The sequence below is a fragment of the Myotis daubentonii genome, chromosome 13 (genome assembly GCF_963259705.1).
Source record: "Myotis daubentonii chromosome 13, mMyoDau2.1, whole genome shotgun sequence".
In the NCBI taxonomy this organism is placed as follows: domain Eukaryota; kingdom Metazoa; phylum Chordata; class Mammalia; order Chiroptera; family Vespertilionidae; genus Myotis; species Myotis daubentonii.
Genome location: NC_081852.1, coordinates 16,903,030 through 16,924,694, shown reverse-complemented (window position 1 = coordinate 16,924,694; position 21,665 = coordinate 16,903,030). Strand labels below are relative to the sequence as shown.

The 21,665-nt window shown below is 44.4% G+C and overlaps 1 protein-coding gene across 19 annotated transcripts in view; it reads right to left on the bottom strand.

Moving 5' to 3' along the window:
* The window catches only part of KCNMA1 (potassium calcium-activated channel subfamily M alpha 1), a 704,741-nt gene that overhangs the window by 19,217 nt on the left and 663,859 nt on the right, over window positions 1-21,665 (bottom strand). For 10 of the 19 annotated variants that reach the window (XM_059662263.1, XM_059662264.1, XM_059662284.1 and 7 more), the window contains 3 exons: window positions 17,810-17,923; window positions 12,958-13,088; window positions 1,430-1,624 (listed from right to left, as the gene is read on the bottom strand). In XM_059662263.1, coding sequence (XP_059518246.1) covers window positions 1,430-1,624; window positions 12,958-13,088; window positions 17,810-17,923 — 440 coding nt within the window. Of the gene's footprint in view, window positions 1-1,429; window positions 1,625-12,957; window positions 13,089-16,993; window positions 17,075-17,809; window positions 17,924-21,665 lie in introns of all 19 variants that reach the window. The other 9 variants (XM_059662282.1, XM_059662260.1, XM_059662261.1 and 6 more) reach the window with 1 other exon arrangement.

Genomic DNA, 21,665 nt, shown 5'->3' with positions numbered 1-21,665 from the left:
AAAGAATGACTTCCCTGGGGATAAAGTGACTGCCATTGTCCTCCCTGTCATTGGGATTTCCATGTAGGCATATCAGAGAACACACACAGAGCCCGATTTCACCATTATTTAAAGTCTTGGTCCTTTAAAAATATCAGTAAGTAGGTGATAGTGAAAAGAGCCACTAACTGTGGAAGCTGCCTTTCAAAAATGCCCAGTCTAATAGGTCCCTGCCCATAAGCAAACTATTATACGGTGCAAGTCGGTTTCAGGGCTTCAGAAGAAGCGGAGAAAGCGACCCTTTCCTTGAGCGGCACTATTGTTTGTGCAGTGCGTTTATTGGTTCTCAAGACTTGTGGCTCCACCCCTTGAACGCATCCCTGGAGTAGGGCTGGGAATAAGAGTTGAGACGGCACACTTCTCCCCGAGGGCTGGCACTGGTCCCCTCTGCAGCAGGGAGGGAGTGGAGGAGAGTGGCTGAGTCAGCCTCAGATATTGGAAGACCTGCATCTGGAATTAGAGACATTAAAGGGTCCACAGGAGATGCTCTTTGTTTGGCCAGTAGTAGTGGGTGCACATCATTAGTGGTGGGGTTTTGAAATCCACCAGTGCCTGGGTCCTATGCAGACATCAAATCTCAGCAACCTGGTGGCTCGGCATGGCAGGAGTAGTTTGTAAAAGCTCCTTCTGGGCTATTCATGTACAGTTGGGCTTGGTTACGGGGATAGAGCACAGTGGTGGTCGGCCTCTGGGTTAACTGACTGCATGTTGGCATCACTTGCTGTCTTCTGTCTCTCAGTAGGAGATACCTCAGGGGAATGAGTAAGCCACAGGCTCTGAAGCCAGGGTTCCTGACGCAAATTCCTGATGGGGCCAGTCTTCCGTCTCTCCAAGCCTCAGTTTCCTTAGAGTGTCTGATAAAAGCTACATCTAAGGGCTGCCTTGAGAGTCAAAATGAATGATTACATGTAAAGCACAGGGCCTGATATACAGTAAACTGTAAACATTACTTCCTATTTACTGTAGAACAGCGGTTCTCAACCTGTGGGTCGCAATCCCTTTAGGGGTCGAACGACCCTTTCACAGGGGTCACCTAAGACCATCGGAAAACACATATATAATTACATATTGTTTTTGTGATTCATCACTATGCTTTAATTATGTTCAATTTGTAACAATGAAAATACATCCTGCATATCAGATATTTACATTACGATTCATAACAGTAGCAAAATTACAGTTATGAAGTAGCAACGAAAATAATTTTATGATTGGGGTCACCACAACATGAGGAACTGTATTAAAGGGTCCTGGCATTAGGAAGGTTGAGAACCACTGCTGTAGAAGGTAGAAAAAACAGATCTTAGCTTGCCACTGTCTGGCACCCAGTTCATTCAGACCAAGCTGCTAGCAGACAGCAGGCTGAGGTGACTCTGCACGGTGCACTCACCCCCAAGTCCGCAAAGGGCCCGTCCAGCAGCGCTAGCTGGGCCACGCGGCAGCGGTCCCTGTTGGCCAGCGTCTGGGGGGTGCTGTAGCCCCCTCGAAGCGCATTCTCCTCCGCAATCAGAGCCTCGAGCTCCGGCGTGGCTCCTCCTGTCACCAGGGTCCGGATCAGGGTAAGGATATTGTCATTGAAGTATGTCTGCAAGAGACAGAGAGAGGCGGGGAAGTCCTTTAAGCACACACCCAAAGCCATGACAACTGGCATCCAAATTACAACTTTTCTTGGCATTCCTGTTTAAAGTTCTGGCCTGTCTCGTCAAATAATTTTATGTGGGAAGTGAAAAGACAGCAGCCTCCAATTATTCCATTATTTTCTCTCCTACTTGGTTCTGCCAAGAGAGCCTGACTTAAAAACCAATTCAGAGGATTTTTATTAAATGGCTAAAGTTGAAATGATTGGTGTTTCCCATCATTGGTGTTGCCAGGGCTGTACATACTGCTTACCTGTGTAACGAAATGCACCTGGCCCAGGTAGCTAACCCAAGCAGGGCTGCCCCTGAGGCCCTGTTGCCCATGTGCCTAGAAGCTGCCTCCCCCAACAATGGCAAAACTTCCATGTTGGTTGGCTCTGGCTGGGTAGCTCAGTTAGTTAGAGCATCATTGTCCCAATATGCCAATGTTAGGGGATCGATCACCAGTCAGGGCACACACAAGAAGCAACCAATGAATGCATGAATGGGCGGAACAATGGAACAGCATTCAATGTTTCTCTCTTTCTCTAAAAGATATCAAACAAACAAAAAACCCACACAAAACAATTTCTATGTTGGAAGCAGATACCAAGGGCATCATTAAGGCCACATGCTCAACAAATCACACGCTTTGAAACAGTCTAACCCAGAAATCAATTAAATACGCTGGAGAAGTTTATGGTGAGGTGCATGTCCTGGTGTGTGCACTTTTGGTTTTTCCATAACCTCAGGTGTCTGAGGCAAATACAGCTGATTAGAGAAGCTTCCTCTACGTGTACATTTGTCTCACATCTGACACATACCAGGTCTGTCAAGAGTAAAACAATGGTTTTTTTTAAAAAAATTAGAAGGATGTCAAATAAAAGCTCAAATGAAGACAATTGTCACCCAGCCTAATTAGAAATAAAACCTCAGTTAAAGGTCTGCACTCTATCCTCCCCTGTAAGAAGAAAACAAACAGGCTAAATAACATCCAACCAAATATTGCCGGTGGCTTTTGAGGATGTACGGACCTTCGGGAGCAGGTTAGGAAAGACAGCTGCATTAAACAGTTTACCAGGCTACACGTAGTAGGGAACAAACCAGGTAAGGACAGGCTCTCACCCTGCTGGGTCATCGCTAGGTCTACATCTAGGGGAAGTTGCCTAGTCATTCTGGGCTTTTTCCATTAGTAAAATAAGCACAGTCGTAAGACCAAGTGTACATGCAAATAATTCTATGAGGGCTAGTGGGACTGAGTTCATTTTCCTCATTGAAATATTCACAAAAATACCCACATGATACAAAATTCCAAGATCAAAGGAAACTAGGAGTGTTATTCAGAACCAGTCAGACCCAGAGGAGAATGTATCCTCTACCAGAGCTCAGCTGTGCAGGGTAGAGGCAAAACAAGGATGAGTAAAGGAGGAAAGGATGCTGGTGTGTGTGTGTGTGTGTGTGTGTGTGTGTGTGTGTGTGTGTGTGTGTGTACATAATGGTACATGTCTATATCAGTTATCTGTCTGGATAGATTGGTAAGTATATGGATTGATAGATGGATGGATGGATGGATGGATGGATGGATGGATGGATGGATGGATGAATAGATGGATAAATGGATGGATAGGTGGATGGATGAACAGATGGGTAGGTGGATGGATAGACAGATAACATAAAGTGGTTAAAGGAGGGGAGTCAGGCTGTGGATTCAATGCTGACCTCACCACTCAGTAACTGGGTGACCTGAAAAAGTTACTTATCACTTTTTTGCCTCATTTCATGATCTGTAAAATGTAATAATAGAGTGGTGTAAGGACAGTATAACCAAAACATGTGAGGCACTTACTAGTGGACAAGTGCGTACAGGAAGCTCTGATATCAGAGACTCGGGCCTTTATGATGACAAGAACAGTCAGCTCATTCCCTTTTATAAGTCTTTTACTTTTTTTTTGCGGGGGTGGGGAGGGGAAGCAAAGCCATTCATTTCATCCTTGAATCTGCACTTCTTAGCCCGACTCTATTCTAAAACCCAATTTAGACCCCATTTAGGCCCTGGAGTGGCACAGTGAGGGTCAGAGTGGGGGGGGGGGACTGCATCCTAGGACATGGCTGCAGCAATGGGAGACAGGCCATCATGTGGCTCAGGGCACATGTACAAACATTTCCAAAGTTTTCCAAGGCACATACTCGTCCCCACTGCCAGATAGCCTCACATTAGAAGCAGGAGACCCCTCCTGGGCCCTGCTGCATATTACATGGGTGAGTGCTGGACACAGAACTTTAGCAAGAGCCTTTGCATTGTAATCACCCATCCAGAGCAAGGCCAATGGGGGAGTGTAACAGCACACATGGTGGACAACAGCACACCATGATCTTGTATACTGAAAAAGAGATGTCTCCTGGCTCAGATGTTGGGGGGGAGGGGCGGGGGGGGGGAGAGCCAATGTGAGTATTTTTAAAAGGGAACCACAGTATTTCAGATGTAAAGAAAAAGCATTCTTTGGACTGGTTAAATGAGTCAATATTGGAAGAAGAAAAAGAAAAAAATTGTTTTGGAATCATAATAACTATTTTTAAAAAATAGAGAGTACCTAATACTAACAAGTCAAAGTTGAGATTATCAGAAAGTTTACTTCACATAAGCTAATCAATATTTTATGTAAGATCTTGGGATCAAGCCTGCAACCCAAGCATGCACCCTGGTCAGTGTGGCTCAGTCTGTTGAGTATCACCATGCACCAGAAGGTCGCTGGTTCCATTCCTGGTCAGGGCATATGCCCACGTTCCGGTCTTGATTCCCGGTAGGGGGTGTACAGGAGGCACCCATGGATGTTTTCCTCTCACATCAGTTTCTCTCTCTCCCCCTCCCTTCCTATCTCTATAAAATCAATAAAAATATACATATATTTAAAAACAGTCCTACTTAGAAAAGCATTACAAATAATATGACAGTTAGTAATAAGTATTAACCAAGGAGATACAAGACTGGTACTCAGAAACTATAAAATATTGCTGAAAGAAATTAAAGAAAATCTAAATAAATGGAAAGATATCCCATGCTCATGAATTGGGGGATTTAATATAGTTAAGATGGCAATACTCCACAAAACAAGCTACATATTCAATGTAATCTCTAGAAAAATCTGAAATACCATTTTTACAGAAATGGATAAACTGATTGTAAAATTCATATGAAATAATAAACAGCCACAAAGCCAAGACAATCATGAAAAAAAAAAGTTAGAGGCCTCACACTTCCTAATTTTAAAATACACTACAAAGTTACTTAATCAAGACAGTGTGGTATTAGCATAAAGATAGGCATATAGATCATTGGAGTAGAATTGAGCCCAGAAATAAACTCGTACAGGTATGGTCAACTGATTTTGAACAAGGGTGTCGAGACCATTCTGGAGAAAGAATATAGCCCCTTAAACAAATGGTGCTACGACAACTGGGGCAGAAGGATAAAGTTGGATCCTTACCTCACATCATAAGCAAAAATTAACCCAAATTGGATCAAAGACCTAAATATAAGTGCTAAAACTACAAAACACTTAGAAGAAAACACAGGAATATATATTTATCACCTTTGATTTGAAAATGGATTCTTTGATATTATACCTGAAACATAATCAAAAAAAGAGAAGAAAAAAGATAAACCGAAGTTCATAAAAATTAAAGGTATTTTGTATATCAAAGGACACTATCCAGAAAGTTCAAAGAAAACCTATAGAATAAGAGAAAGTATTTGCAAATTATATATCTGATAAGGGTCCAGTATCTGGAATATATTTTAAAAACTTATAATTCATCAACATAAAGACAAATCATTCTTTTTTTAATGGACAAAAAAACTTAAATAAGCATTTCTCTCTCTCCCCAAAAGAAATTCAAATAGTCAACAAACAAATGAAAATTGGATATAAAACTGGATTTACCTACTCATCTGGAAGGAGATATACCAAAATATTAACCATGCTTATCATTGAGGTTTGGGGAATTTGGTTCATTTAAATTTTCTTCTTTATATGTTTCCCTGCTTTTCAAATTTTCCACACTGAGTATGAATAACTTTTCTAATAAAAATACAGTCAATGATGTTTAAACAAATAGCACTGTAAGTTCTGCTTTGCAACGATAAGTCTAGAAGGTCAACATGAAAGGTGATTGTGTTGTCTGATCTTTAGGACTTGTTTCCCCTTCTGTGCTGAAATCAGTTATACTGAAACCAGGTAATCTTTTTTATCAATCAGTTGCTGACATTTATTGAGCATCTACTAATCCCTGGGTCTTGGTTTGGCCTGTAATTGTGTGCTATTCTAAGAGTGTGTCACTTTCAAAATTATCACTGAGTATAATTTCAGGGTGGGTTGCAGGGTTTCATACGTGTCTGATCAACTCTGTAAGACAGCTCTGGACACAATTCTCTGCCCTCTGAGCTGGCAATGTGTCTGTTCCAGATCTCTGTCCTTGACTTCTCCATGCAGGCATCAAGGAGCAGCGCTGCGGGCAGCACCGCCTGCTACGGCAGAGAATAATGATGCCTTTCCGTAGCAGAGCACTCTGGCTCCTGTTGCGATGCCTCTGTGCTCATCTGCAGAGAAGTACCTTGAGCATCGCATATGGGTGTGCTCTGAGCATGTGTCAAGGTCTCGGTGATGTGAGCAACTTGGTGGAAAGACCGTGCTTTCCCTGGAAAAGGATATCCAGTTGGTCCCATTGGAAGTCACAAAAACTTTAGGTGATCACTCACAGAGCATACAGTGGTCTTTCTGTCCAGGAAGTGGCTATTTCAGCATCATGCAGTGAACCTGGTGCTAGGACCTCAAATGCCAATTGTCTAAGACTTTATTCATGTAGAGGATGTGCCAGCTGAAACAACCTCTCTACGGTCGCCTGACCCAGAAGGCACAATTCTCTTCTGGGTTAACAGAAATGCTAGAATTGACAAAACAATTCTAAAGGGAAGACTGTAAGATGTGTGTGTGTGTGTGTGTGTGTGTGTGTGTGATGCTTGGTACTGGTGGTCTTCTCTGGGCCTTACCATGGCCTTGTCCACCACACCTGTCCTAGGAGCCTTAGGAGGGATCTTGCCCAGAACCTCCAGCCCTGCCATACTAGTCTCCAGGGATGCTCTGGGCAGAGGCCTCTGCTATGGCATATCCTGTGTCACATGGACATGGGGGAGCTTATGGAAACTGAGGAACTGGGGTCCTGCTCAGTGCCTGGAATCAGGAGACCTAAGGAGTCTAAGGAACTTGGGAGTCCTTCTTCCCACTACCATGGTCAGGCAACGTGGCACCCCTGATGTACAGACTGCGGAACTCATCTAGTACGGTTTTCATTCCCTGATTTGCCATTCAATAACTATAACAATGGAAATTTTTCTTAACTTTTTGTTCTTTTTCTTGTGCCTTGTATTTATCATCCATATAAAAAGATTTTTAAAAAAATATATATTCTATTGATTTTTTACAGAGAGGAAGGGAGAGGGATAGAGAGTTAGAAACATAGATGAGAGAGAAACATCCATCAGCAGCCTCCTGCACACCCCCTACTGGGGATGTGCCCGCAACCAAGGTACATGCCCTTGGCCGGAATTGAACCTGGGACCTTTCAGGCTGCAGGCCGACGCTCTATCCACTGGGTCAAACCAGTTAGGGCAAGATTTTTTTTTTTTTAAAGGACAAAACCCCCCCACACACAAATGAAAGAAAACAAACCCAGCTTATAGGATAATGTTAAATGAGATAATTTGTGTAACTTCTAATGCACAATGAAAACTCAATAAAAGGTAGTTCATAAAAAGAACAACCAACAAGCAACGCGACCAATGTAGAAAATCCCCCTCTCTGTGCCTCCGTGTTCTCCTCTCTGATACCAGAGAGCTGGGCCACGTCATGTGTGTGGCCCCTTGGCCTCTAAATGTTGATGATTCTCAGGTCTTGTAAGTAGACCAAGTAGTGGGCATTGAGGAAACCAACAAATGCTGGGGAAGGACCATTGATTGCAACCTGGAACTCTGAGCCCGCAGCGCCATCTAGCCGCTCTGCGGACACCGTCTGCCCGTGTCTGCAATGTGTCGGAGCATCTTCCTCTTTTTATTTTTTCACAGCATAATTACCAGAGCTTATGTTTCACAGTAATGCTGTCAAGGCTTTTAAACTAATTGGTCTTTTATAGAAAATTTAACTGAAAATTAACACATCTTTTAATAACATTGCCTTAACTTTAATGGCACTTTGCCTTTCGTTTATAATTGCTCTAAAATTGTCATTTTCCATGTCATAGCTGCCATTTTTTATATTTCCTAGTTTTCATGGTGTGGATTTTATTTTTAGTATTTTTCTTTCATGAGCGATGAGAACTATTTGGTGTGTTTTTTTCCAACCCTGGGCCTGCCTGCTCCAATGTGACAGAGTGGCATGTTCTGAGGACAACAGAACGTACTACTGTTTGCCACGCTGACACCGCCCTGGCTTTGCTGCCCAGGATGGAGGAGTCATTTGTTAATGGGCATCACTTCACACGGCACTGGGTCAGCCTGGGCTCACCGAGAACTTGGTCTTCTCCATGACACACACAGTTCAGGGGTTCGGCCCTTCATGCAAGTACAATTAAGAGAGTCGATCATGTGCGTCCAGCTTCCCAAGGTCACATTCTAAGGCTGCGGGAATATCCAAAAGGAGCAGCCTCTAACCAAGACTGAAGTGGCTAAGCCCAGACTTAGCACTTGACCAGACGGGGCCTTTTGTATTCAGACTGCGTGGTGTGGCCGATGGCCTGGCCTGTCTGACTGCATCCTGGTATCCCTCTCCCAGGTCTACCACATTCCAACCACTGAGCTCTTCACTCACCCCCTCAGACAAACAAAGCCCAGCTCATCATTGCTCTTTAACCCTTGCCTTTCTTTTGTCTGGGAAAACATGGCTCCCCCATCTCTTCTGATTTTTCAGTGTCAAAGTTACTGCCTGAGACAGCATGATTCTGACCACTTTGGCTAAAACAGGTCTCCATATCCACTGAAACTATTTCATGTGCTTCAAATCAGCCATCCCTCCCTGATGGTACTCATGTACTGACTTGGTTACTGCTGCTTGTACTAAAATGAAGGTTGGGACAAGGTGAGGGCTGGGTTTTCATCTTTCTTCTTCACAGCCTGGCATTTAATAAGCCCAAATGTACTGCTTAATAACAACAAGTACATGTAGAGCTTGTCATGTGCTAAGTTCTGCACTAATCACTTTACAACCTTATCTCATTTCATCACCTCAATAGTCCCATGACATAGGTACTATTATCACCCCATTTTAAAGATAAGAAAACGGAGGCACAGAGAGGTTAAGGTAACAGAGATAGTAAATTGGGGTGATGGGAACAGCATTCAAGAAGTTTGGCTCTTGAGTTCATGACTTTTTTTTTCTAGGAAGAGTCCTGGTGGAATTCAAATCCAGGATGAGGCTAGGGGGAAGTGGTAGCGGTGTGGAAAAGAAATCTAAGTGTGCCCATTTCAGCTGTAACTACAGAGAGGGCTCCTTTCGCGTGTGTGTGTGTGTGTGTGTGTGTGTGCAGCAAGCTGGTGTTCTGAAAAATACAATTTTTAGTTGTGATCTTCTTAGAGGCATGAACCCATCAGCATAATTATTCCCTCTTGCCACGTGTTTCTGCTGTTGATTTGTAGTATAACACCATGAGGCCATGCCTGCAACATCCCTATCTGTTCCAGGATTGCCTGTGATGAATCAAAACATTATTCTTTTAACAAATGAAGCAGTAAGCAGCAGGAGTGAAGTTACAAAGGACAATATTCAGGAGATGTTTAGACGTGTGATTAAATGGCAATTCTGGGAGGTGTGCTAGGAAAGGGAGATCATCATCTAAAGAGATGTGTGTGTGGATGTCACGGCGCTGCCTGTAAGCGAATGCCCGTGATAGAAGCTTACCTCTGGCTCCTGCTTCTTGGAGGAGTCTCACCTTCTCAATTTATATTTCTGTCTACCCTGTCTTAGTCCTTGACTCTCTCTCTCTCTCTCTCTCTCTCTCTCTCTAATTAATTAGGGTTGGAGTGGAATGCAAAGAAATCACAGGTAAGATTTTATCAGAAGGTATAGATCCAGTTGGATCTGTTGAACTAGGACCCAATTCAAGACCTCACTGTGAAACTTGTTCACACTCGGCAATGCTAGCAAGGCCTGGAATCATTGGCATTTGGGTTAATTATTTGAAAAGTTACTATCAGTGGATCGGTTAAGAATGTCTTGCTTCATCACTTAGACTAAGTTTATTCATGTTTTGCCCAACAGATCAGATACTACAGCTGACATGCCTGAACAGTTCTGGGCGTCCATAAAAGCTGCTGCTGCTGGGAATTACCATGACAGGCACTAGATTCCCGATCCCTTGTTTCCAAGGCTGGAATTCAGAGGAAAAGCTGCCCACAGACCGGCAGGCACACATGCCTTAGCCATCCTTTCCCAAACACTTTAGTTCACTTTTCAAAGGAGATTAGTGATGTTTTTTTTTTTTTTTAAATTCAAACCAATTCACTGTGATTTCTCATCTGAGTTTCCAAGAACTAACTCCCCAGTGATAAAGTAGACAGATAGCTGTGCAGCTCAATCCAGATATGTCCCCACCCCCACCCCATGGCCAACATGTGTCCCCTTGGCTATATAGAACTGAAGTTCTCTGAGGCTCAAAATCAGTTTTATTCCTTGAACCCAGGGCTGCTTTCATGGGTGTGTGGCCTGTGTCGTTGCCCAAAGTCCATGCTCAGAAGCGCCCCTCACTTGGTTTAATACCCTGCTGCCACCATTTTGAAATTCTTAATAATTTATGAAAAAGTGGCCTTGAAAATGATGTAATCTGGTTCTGCCTGGCATATACTGAATGTCTGGTATGTCAAAACATAAATAATTTATAAATTTGAATTTTAAAATATTTAATAATGTATTTGCAATTCTGAAAAAAAAAAAAAAACAACAGCTTAATTATCTCTTAGTGAGAACAGCCTTCTATAATCTCTCTAATTGGGATCAGAAGTAAAATGACATTTTCAAAGAGACGAATTACAGAAATCTGCTGGAAACTGAATCAGGAGACTAGAGGAACCACTGCAGAGAATACAGTAGTGCAACAAGCACGTCCTCCAGCTTCTATCATCCGTCCCAGCCTGCTGAAGGCGGCTGCCCAAGCTGAGCCCCCGTCACCAGCAGGAAGGAAGGCCGGGCTCAGGATCCTCAGGCCTCAGGAAGTCACAGCCTGGGAGACCAAGAGAGCCCTTCCCCGGGGACCACTTCCTCTCCTTCTTGGCTTGGAAAGCGGTTGTGTGGCACGGAGCCCAGTCAGCCTTAATTCAGATGAATGCTGTTTCATAATTATTTTTAAATCCATAATTCTGATTTTTAACTCAGATATACTTGCAGTTGGACCACATTCAGGAATAGACAATAACCTAAATAAGCCTTAAAAAGCTTTATGCTGTTTTTTTTCTTCAAATAGAGGTCCTGGTATAGTCTTTGATGAATAGATGAGAATAACGCATAATTAACATATCCGTTGTATAACGTGTTCAGGGGAATAGCCTTCTTAAGCTCTCTAAGAAATGTATGTGTATAAAATCTCTCTGAGCTATGTTTATATCTTAATGTGTTCAATAAAACTCTTCTTCATGGATTCTCCAAAGGTCATTGTTTATCCAGCCTATGGCTGCATTTTCAAAAATGGCGAACTTGAGAATTCCAAAATAGAGAGCCTTTTCTATGTAATAAATAAAGACTCTCAGTGGGAACATGTCACAGTCCGCAGGTTATGATCGATTCAAATGTCTGCTTTTATAGTTCAGGATGGCTCCATTAGCTGAGACCTATTTTTTAATTGCTCTTTGCTTTTAGTCCCCAAAGTGAATAAAACAATGCACATTGTTATAGAGAAACTAAAGATGCTTTTGGTCCCTTGGCCAGCCCACCTCTGCCACCACTCCAGTCCTTCCCTGCCGCAAAGAACAGTCGGGGCCAGGTCCGCACGCCTGGGCCTCACGCACAATTTATGTCTCAGTGACTGGCACTGACCTAGGAGTCACCCTTGGCACTTTGTTCTCTTCATATTCAATCTCTTCCCAAGTCCTTTCAATTTTACCAACAATCACCGCTGATATCTACACAACCCCCTCCTCTCTGCAGCCCTATCCTAGTCTGAGCTATGAGAGCCTCCTACTCAGACTTCCTGCTGCCATCCTGCCTCCTGAACCATCCTCCACACCCCAACCCAGGCAGACCCCTTAGAATCGTGGTCGGCAAACTGCGGCTTGCGAGCCACATGCGGCTCTTTGGTCCCTTGAGTGTGGCTCTTCCACAAAATACCACGTGCGGGTGCACACGTACAGTGCGATTGAAACTTCGTGGCCCATGCGCAGGAGTCAGTATTTTGTGGAAGAGCTGTATTTTGTGCAAGAGCCACACTCTAGGGGCCAAAGAGCCGCATGTGGCTCGCGAGCCGCGGTTTGCCGAGCCGCAGTTTGCCAACCACTGCTTAGAATGTAAAGCTGATCACAGCACTTTCCAGCTCCAAACCCTTGGATGCCTCCTCATCGCTCTTTAAATAAAAAGACCATCAGGCTGGGTGGCTCAGCTGGTTGAGCATCATCCCCTACACCCAAAAGTTGCTGCTTCAATTCCTGTTCGGGGCACATACATGGGTTGCAGGTTTGATCCCCAGTTGGGGCACATATGGAAGGCAGGCAATGGATGTTTCTCTCTCACATTGATATTTCTCTCTCTCTCTCTCCTTCTCTCTCCCTCTCCCTCTCCCTCTCCTTCTCCCTCTCTACGCATGTCCTAGGATGAGGATAAAAAAACACAAAACAACCTTCCTTCCCTCTGCCCCTCCCTCGCCCCCTCCAACCCCCCCCCCCCTCGTCCCTCTCACTGTGGTTCACCCACACAGGCTTTCTCTGGCTTCCTTGAGAATGTCAGGTTCAACCACCCCAAGGCCTTTGCACTTGCTTTCCTTTTTAGGGGACCCTGTTCCTCACAAAATCTCCCCTCTTTATTGCTCAGACTTTGAAATAAAATGTGTATTATTTCTTTATGGAATCTCTCTCTGAACCTGAGACCAGGTCGAGTGTCCACCGATATTTATTCATAGCTTTCCTTGAACCTTCAAGAATTTTAATCAACATTTATGTGCTTGATACTTCGATGAACGTCGGGATCCCCTTCCAGGCTCCACGGCCGCTCAGGCTCCAGCCCCGCACCCCTCATCCGGGAGGCCTCCACTCCCGGATCCCGCACCCACTCACCGCACTCATGAGAGAGTCCAGGACGCTGACGGCAAATGCTGTCCCACAGGCAAACGGCTGCGTGAGGTACAGCTCTGTGTCGGGGTCATCGTCATCGTCTTGGTCCAGAAATTGAACATTAGTATCGTTCACTAGAAAAAGCATAAATAAGAATTAGCTCAAAAAACTACACACCGCCAGCGAAAACAGAGGCAGAGCAGGCTAGTGGTTGAGGAACAGTGAGGTCGCTGGGAAGGAAAGCATGGGAGAAGCTGAGGGTGGGTCTGGGGGTGGGGCCGTGGGACTCAAGGGACTGCTCCCCCTGACCAACTTTTTGAGGCCCGGGGGGCAGTGCATTCCGGCAGGCTTGCCCCATGGCAGGCTGCGGGAGGACGAGCGGACAGTGCTGGTCAGTCCTTTGGTATAGTTTTAGAATCATGACCGAAAAACACCCTGCAGTGTTTTTTGGTAGCCAAGCCCTTTGAGAGACGGGCATAGTTCAAGGATGAGTAGCCAGGATTAGCCATGCTGGGTGGTAAGTTTAGCCACAAGGAAAAGAAAGCAACCTATTAAGAGGGAAGAGCAATTGACTGGGAGAACAGCAGAGGCAAAGAGCCAAGAATTCACCCGCAGGCAGGCACAGCCCACACCCTGCCCCGAGATCTGCCTGGGTAGTGGCTGGTGTCCCCAGCCCTGAATCTGGGGAGACACCCCACAAGCCATGCTAATACAAAGGCGACCCCCCGTGGGGTGTTTGCGGGCTGCCTCCAGCAAGCAGCTGACAAAGACTTGCTCTGCGTCCGTCTGAGGCGCTGGGATGCCCACGTTCTCCCTTTCCCCTCCTAAACAGCTGTCTTTCCCGCGCATCAGCTTCTGCAGATGCAGCCCCGGGTGCAGTGTTCTATTCCGTCTGAGGATTCCTCAAGGACTCCTCCGGCACACGCGCCTGCAGACTGATTGGCTGTGTCACTGAGATGCCTTTAACTTATTAAAATTTAAAGACAAATTAATTTCCATTCCCATCTTGACTTTAGTGATCAGTTTTGCAGAGCAAGTAACAGTGGGGGAAAGTCTGTGGTGGGGGAAGAGAGCACTGGTGATTTCTAGAATAATTATTGTGCTTTTAGGAAAAGAATCGATTCGATTTCCTCTTTCTGATTCCTTCCTAAAGTACCAGCAGCTAATTCTCTTTCCTAGAATAGTTTGCAACCTAAAAGTAACTTTTTGGGTAACAATTCTTTTCTAACTTTTGTTTATTTATTGTATGAATCAGAATAAATGGTAATAGGATGGAAAGCTAGGCACAGAATTATGTTTAAATGACACTTTCCCTAGAGAAAGATTCTAATGGGGAGAAATCTTGGCTCTGGTCTTCCTCAGTGTATCACATCCGGGTCCCATGGTCGCAGCAGCACTGAGTCACAGGCTCGTGGGTAAAAGTGCAAGATGCAGGGTCTGACAAGCAGGCTTTGGGTTCAGGCTCTGCACTCACTCCCTCTGTAGATGATCACTGCACACCTCAGTTTCTCCCTTTGTAGATGGGGCATGACAGCCCCTCTCGTGAGGTTGCCAGGACACCACTATGCTTGGCCCAGCATCTTGATGGATGTGAGCTGCTCTCAGAATCGCCTTTGTGACACTAAACCTTCAGTCCACCCCTTATGTATGGAAATCCCCAGCTTTCAGAAGCCCATAAGGCCTACTCAGGGATCCTACCAGGGTCAACTCGTAGCTCCCCCACCTCCCTCCATGTACCCGCAAGCATGCGTGGGTTGGCCGCTGTTGAGTCTTCCTACTTTGTGAATCAGAAAATGTGACCTGGGACAACATGCAGAGGACGTGGTATTAATTATTTGTAATAGCTCAGGGGGGAGTGTGTATGGACACCCCAAAAGGAGGAGCAGCGGTTACCTCTTTTCATGATGATGAGGAAAGGCTGGTACTAGACTTAGAGGGGAAGTAGCCAAAATAAGGAGAGGTGGGTCTAAATTTTCAGCAGTCTGGGGTTTGAATCACTGGTAACAGACTTCAGGGTGTGAGCCAGGGTTCAGTGAAAATCCTGTGCACTGTTTTGAGTTACCCGGTCTCGGGAGGAGCACAGCCAGTGTTACCCTCATCCTATGTTACAGAACAATCATTATGCAGGTGCTAAGACGTGATTAAAACAATCACCTCGATAGGTACAAGGTCAAATACAACTGGGAAACAGGCAGGTTGAACAGTTTTAAAATGGTCCTTCCTGTAAGACTTCCACTCACCATCAATTGGAACTCTCCAAATGGGTGACGACTGGAATACACTACACAATTTTAAGTTTATTTGACCTTGGCATCCTCTGTGGTTCTCAAAGTGCATTTTGCTGGCTTGGAGTGTGCAGAACACATCTCAAAACATGTAGTAGGAAAATAGTAAATATTTTGGGGGACCGGGGAGGTGAGGTGGTCAGAGAATGATTGTATGATTGCCCAAGGTGGTCTGACCACTAGGAAAATTGGGCTTAATGTCGAAGGCACAGGCGATGGGCATCATGGGAACACGGGAAGTTCTCCGAGCTAATGGTAGACATCTAGTGAGGACAAAGACCTCAGGAGACTCGATGCTCACTGAAGGTCTGAATTGTTGCCTCAGATTTGGGGCACCAAGCTGTTTCTTTTCTCTTCTACTAATCACAGGTCAAGATGTCCTAGCTAGCTGGCAGCACATGAGTTCCAAATGGGAAAAGCAATTCCTGGCACTGAGAATTCTGAAATGCTCTGAAGGCTTCTGAGATGGACACGTTCGCATGGATTTTCTAACCAGAGGTCGGGGCTGCAGGAGCTCCTTGGCTCTCCGGCAACACTAAGATTTGGGGCAGAGCATTCCCGAAACCGAGGCTCTCAGCCAACTTCTCTAAACACGAAAAGACACCTCTTCCACTGGTGGAAACAAAAAAATAGTGTGATACTCCTCGACCTGAGCGAATTTGTCCTGATAAATAGCTACGTCTACAATAATGTGGTGCTGAGTGGTGGACAATTTATTCCTTAGTTCCTAGACACCTTGCAAGCAAGATGACTGTGTTAAAAGCTGCTCTTTTATTTTGAAATATATTTGGGGGCCAAGAAAATGGCATGTTAGTTTCATTTGTGAGTCATTTGAAGGCAGGTGCTCCCACCTCTCTGCCCAGCCCTCCGCTGAGCAGCACTTTCGCTGTCTCTATTTAGAAGATCAATCCCCAGCTCTGAGGCCGGCTGCTGATGGGTGCCTTTCATAGAGGTATTAACCAAGTCGTGGGGACCGTGGAAGGGCTTGACAAATGCAGTCATGACCCGGCCCTTCGTCTTCCCGGTGAGTCCACTCTGAATCTCCTAGAGCGGGTTCTGGGCCAGCAGGGAGGGGTCAGGGCTGCGCCCCCCGTGCTGCTAACCTCATCCTTGGCACCCTTCCTGAAATCTGCCTTGGAAAGAAAAGTCCCCTAGGAGCTGGTTGCTTTTATAGCTTCAGAGCCAGAGCTTCTGAGAAAGGGCCTAGTATGAGAAAAAAGGCAAATAAAGTCAGAATAAAGGAAAATAAACAGCTGGAGGGAAGGCACCATCTTAGGTTTCTTATCTTAAAATTTTTATATATTTCCTTCGACTTCCTCCGAGAGCTGTGAAGACATGTCAGTCAAGCTGACAGTGTGTTGGAAGAGGAGTAGAAGGGAGAAGGCGGGAGAGCAGGGAGACACGTGGAAAAGAAAGAAAAAAAAAAAAACAGAAAAAAACCACACACACACACAAAAACACACAAGGCCCAGGCCAAAGAAAATGCATTAGAGCAAAGATGCTTTGAAAACAACTGCCAGGTCAGATGGGTGTGATCAAAGGTTCCCTGGTGCCGTGTGTGGGGAAATCATTAAGAAAGGCCAGAACAAGACAGTCGATTCCAACCAGAGCCACAAATAAAACGCATTCAAAGCAGTGCCATGGGGTAGCCTTTCTGTTACAGCCGGCGAAATAAAAAACAAGCTGATGATGGCTGGGAACACCAACAACAGAACAAAAGAGATACTGATGTAAAGGAAAACAGTGCTTCTTACCCAGTTCAGTTATCATTAGAATGTGCGTCCCACTGTTTTTTTCCTGATTGACTGATACCAAAGGCAACTTGCCAGGTTTAGCTAATTGGATACAGCGTTTAAGGGTTGGGGAAAGGGAGTGGAGGAAAGTACAGAAAAAGAAAAGAGTGAGGGAATAACAGAGGAAACATTCTAAAGTAAAGGGACCCAGGACCTGGAGCATAGGTAGGTAGTATTTATAGTGGAAGCAGGGAGTGTCATGGTCAGGCTAAAAGTGGGATTCCACTGACCAACAAGCGTGGCCCTCAAAACCCCATCGCTTTTGGACCCGAGTGGCCTTCCCTGAAAACGGCCTTGGTCTGAGAAGTCCAGTGAGGACAGAGTAAATGTAGTGTTATGACAAATTCGGCCACTTCTCTCCACTTTCTAAATGGGATTTGCTTAGAGCTGGAGCTTGGAGCCTCCGTGGAGGGTTCTGACTCTAGGAGCTGTCCAGAGGTGCTGCCCATGAGAATTACCAGGAGTCCACGGGCTATGCCCTTCCTTCCTTCTTCTCCCTGCCCTGATTTATGCCCCAATTTAAAATCCATCATCACATACGCCCTTGAAAACAGTGACCAGCATGAAGGAAACTGTCTATTCATCTCAGAGGAAACAGATCAGTTTTCCCTTTTGCTAATCTGATATTTCTACACATGCTTTCTTCAATCTCCTCTAAACAAACCCCACTAGAGTCTACTATCCTGAAGGAGCTAAAAACCAGGCCAACCTCCTCTTATCTGACAGGGTTGGAAGAGAGAACTAAAAATTCTGCCCATGGCTACTGTTCACCCCTACCTAGTTCAGTGATGATGGGGATGTTGACCCCAGTTGTGATGGACGGCTGACGCAACATCCCGTGCACTGGGCTGTTGTCTGGCGAGGTTCTGTCCATTCCTGGAGGTGTGAACCCTGGTGGGAAGTAAAAAGAAAAGGGAGAAAGTTCAGTTTTGTGGAAAATTTGAAAATAATGAGAGTTCAGGGTATATACACAATAAAAAAAATGTAGCAAATGCATTATTTATAGGTCAACAATTAGCACTGCCAGGATAAACTCTGATGAATTGTTTTTAGAAGAACAAAGTAGGAGACGATTGGAAATCATTGTAGCCCACTTTGATAGTTCTCTAAAAACCAGTCTCTACAAGAATTGTTGATGTTGCTCAGAGTTTTGTTCCCCTCTCCACGCAGGCACACGTGAGAATTATACCCAAGGGCCTTCTAGAAGTTAGACGTGACCAGGCAACATAGGACATGTTCTGGCCCATGAAAAGTGAACAGAACCATGCATATCATCACTTCTGGTACAAATCAACCCACCGCCTGTCCTCCCAGACCACGGCAAGCGTGGAGAAGCCGGCTGGGAAGCATCCCTGGACAGGAGCCCAGACCCACAAAGCGTTCTGAGTGAGGGAACAAGCAATCTGTGTTGCTTTAAGACACTGAGATTTGTTTGTTGTCAACACAACATGACCTAACCTATCTTGTTATCATAAACCTACTGATTGCTTACTCTCTTGCCAGCGAGGCTTACCTAGGTTTTTGACACAGTTCGGGCCAAGGGGAAGTGGTTGAGAATCTTCTTGGGGGCTTTTAGGGGGTGTTTCCTTGCTCTTAAAAAGAATCACATAGGAAGAGAGATTCTCTTTTAATTCACTGGACATTGCTTTTGTGCCTGCAGTGCCTGGAACTGTGGCAGCCAACTCATAACTAGGATGGGCACCAGCTGAGGACAAAGTCAGCTGAATGATATCGGCTGAACTGAATGATGAAAGACAAAACAACAGGAAGAGCAGTCCTTGAGTTCCTGATGAACCAGCCCTGGAGCCCAAACCAACTGACCTCAGGATTTCTTCCTACAGGAGATTTCATATATCTATATCTATATCTATATCTATATCTATATCTATATATCTATCTATATATGATTATATCTATAGAATAATAAGATTTCATATAAATTATATATATAAATTTTATATACGTAAGTTATATATGTAAACTATATATATGATGATACTAGTATGTATATAATAAGATTTTATATAATTTTATATAAGTAAATTACATATATAAAATTATATAAATTATATATAAACTATATACATATCTACATATCTATATATTTGTATATGAAATCTCCTGTAGGAAGAAATCCTGCTCAAACCGGTTTGGCTCAGTGGATAGAGCGCTGGCCTGCGAACTGAAAGGTCCCAGGTTCGATTCCGGTCAAGGGCATGTACCTGGGTTGTGGGCATATCCCCAGTAGGAGATGTGCAGGAAGCAGCTGATCAATGTTTCTCTCTCATCGATGTTTCTAACTCTCTATCTCTCTCCCTTCCTCTCTGTAAAAAATCAATAAAAAAAAAAGAAATCCTGAGGTAGGATGGTTTTATGTACTTATATATATGAATATACTTATATGTATATAATATATATATCCCTTTTTTTAAGCCAAAATTAGTTGCTTTTTAAAATCAGTTGGGTTTTGTTTTTATACTTGCAACTAAAATCATCCTGACTGATGCATATGCCACTTGCTCAGAGTGGACCCGTGCACTTCCCAGTGTGCCTAACACAGATCTCCTAACACAGAAGTGGGCACAGTGAACTGGAAAGTAGCCCGCTTGGTGTATGATTTTTGTGGTCTGGGTTTCTTTGGGCCTCAGACCCAAATCCCAAGTGCATATTAGGATGAGCTTAACCCAGCCATAACTTCAAGATTAGTGAGGGTGAGAAGTCACCCCAGCTAGGCTGAATGGCTGCCTCTTTAAGGATGTGCACAGATACACATGAACATGAGACATTAATATACCTCACACATTCATACAGTGAACATTCATTTAACCAAGTGAAGCATGTGGCAAGTGGTACATCAGCTCTGTGCCGGCCGCAGGGCCCCGTCTGCTCCTCTACCTTAGAGGACAGGCAGACACGTTCACTCTGGGTTTTCTTCTTTGCCCTTGAAGGACGGCTATGTGGGCTCATCAATGAATTCGGGATTTACAGATACAAAGTCACTTGTTAAGTGTCCAAGGACACAATTCCGAGCAGATTGTGTGACCAGTCTCCCCACTTACTCTGCAGTAATGTGAGAAGATGGGCTTGACTCTGGTGTGACCTGTGTGCGAATCCCTCTCAGGAAGGAAATGACAGGTGCTCAATAATTGCCTGTTGTTTGTAAGGAGCATGATGCACGAAATGCCAGAAGATAAAAATGTTTCCTCTTTCCTGTCTTCCATATACAAATTTCATGCTATTGAATGCCATACTTTCAGAAAGATAAAAGTCTTATTTACTTTTCATTCCCTGGTTGCACTTAATTTTATTCTTTATATTGACATACTATGTTCAGGGTAAGTAATTTTCAATGACAGCATAGTGTCCACCTTTCTGAACTCTGGAATGTGTGTGTCTCAGCCAACCACATAACCAGGAACATGCATGTGGAATGCTAGCTGCTTTCTTGCCCCAAAACAGTGAAGGAGAAACTAAACTGTTTTCATCAGAAGTTTCGTTCAAAAGCGTGAAAAACTGCAAGTGACAGCTGCGCAGATTCAGTGGATGTGACGTTTCTGAATTTCTCCAACTTGACAAGTAAACACCTTAAATCGGCAATGCTATATGCATAATGCATGGCCTGTATTTTGACATCCATCATCAAATGCTGACTTGAGAAAATACGGGTGTGTACGTCAAGGAATAGCACCGTGAAACAGGGAGAAATGCGGGTCCCACGGTATTAGGAAAACTGTATTTCATTACAGAACCTGCAAGGAGCCAAAGTGTCCTTTTATTTCATCTTATTTAAAAATCCCATTTGCAGCTGTAAAAAGACTCAATCCCTTTGCATGAAACCTTCATTTAGAAATGACATGCTTGCTTTAAGGGCCTCTTTCATTTTGCTTTCATATTCCATTTTCCTCTTCAGTCACCAAGCCTGGCTCCATTAGCATCTGCAAACTGACAAACTATGGTGGGTGTCCAAAGACACCTCTCCATTAAAGGTCCTTCTCTCTCCTACGCATGACCCCGTGGACAGGGTGCTTTGGTTGGCAAGATAACGTCAGCAGCTTTAATATCTCTTTCTCTTTGGAAACTTTCCAATTCACACATTTTTAAAAGCAAAAAGAAAGAGGAAAGACATAGACTCTGTCCTCCCCACCCCCCTTAGGACATGGACTAAACTATAGTTGTATAGGATTCTATACAACTAGAGAATAGAGAAGCTGGGAAACACTCCCTTCATTAATTAAACTAACACTTGGGAAACAGATTTTAGAAACAACCACTTGTTTTGCCAGAATAGGTGAGTAAAAATGCTGACATTAGAGAGATGAAGTGAAAAATTCTCAATCAGGAAAAGATTCAAGTTCAGTGATCTACAGCCCTGGCTCTTGCTGAAATGGTCTCCTGATTCTTTAAATGTGTCTCCATTGCTCTCTGCTGGTCATGGACATGGGAGGCAAGCTTTGAGCTCAAGGTGGCCTCCAAAGAATACCTGATTTCCTTAAATTGAAGTCCCCTCCCCTTTCCAATGCTCAGGGGCACATGTGGCCAGCTTAGGTTGTCTGTTCTATTCTTTTGGCACAGGCATAAATGGGCCCAAGAGGGCCCCTTGTCAAGCATGGCCACTCTACATGCTGTGTGAGAA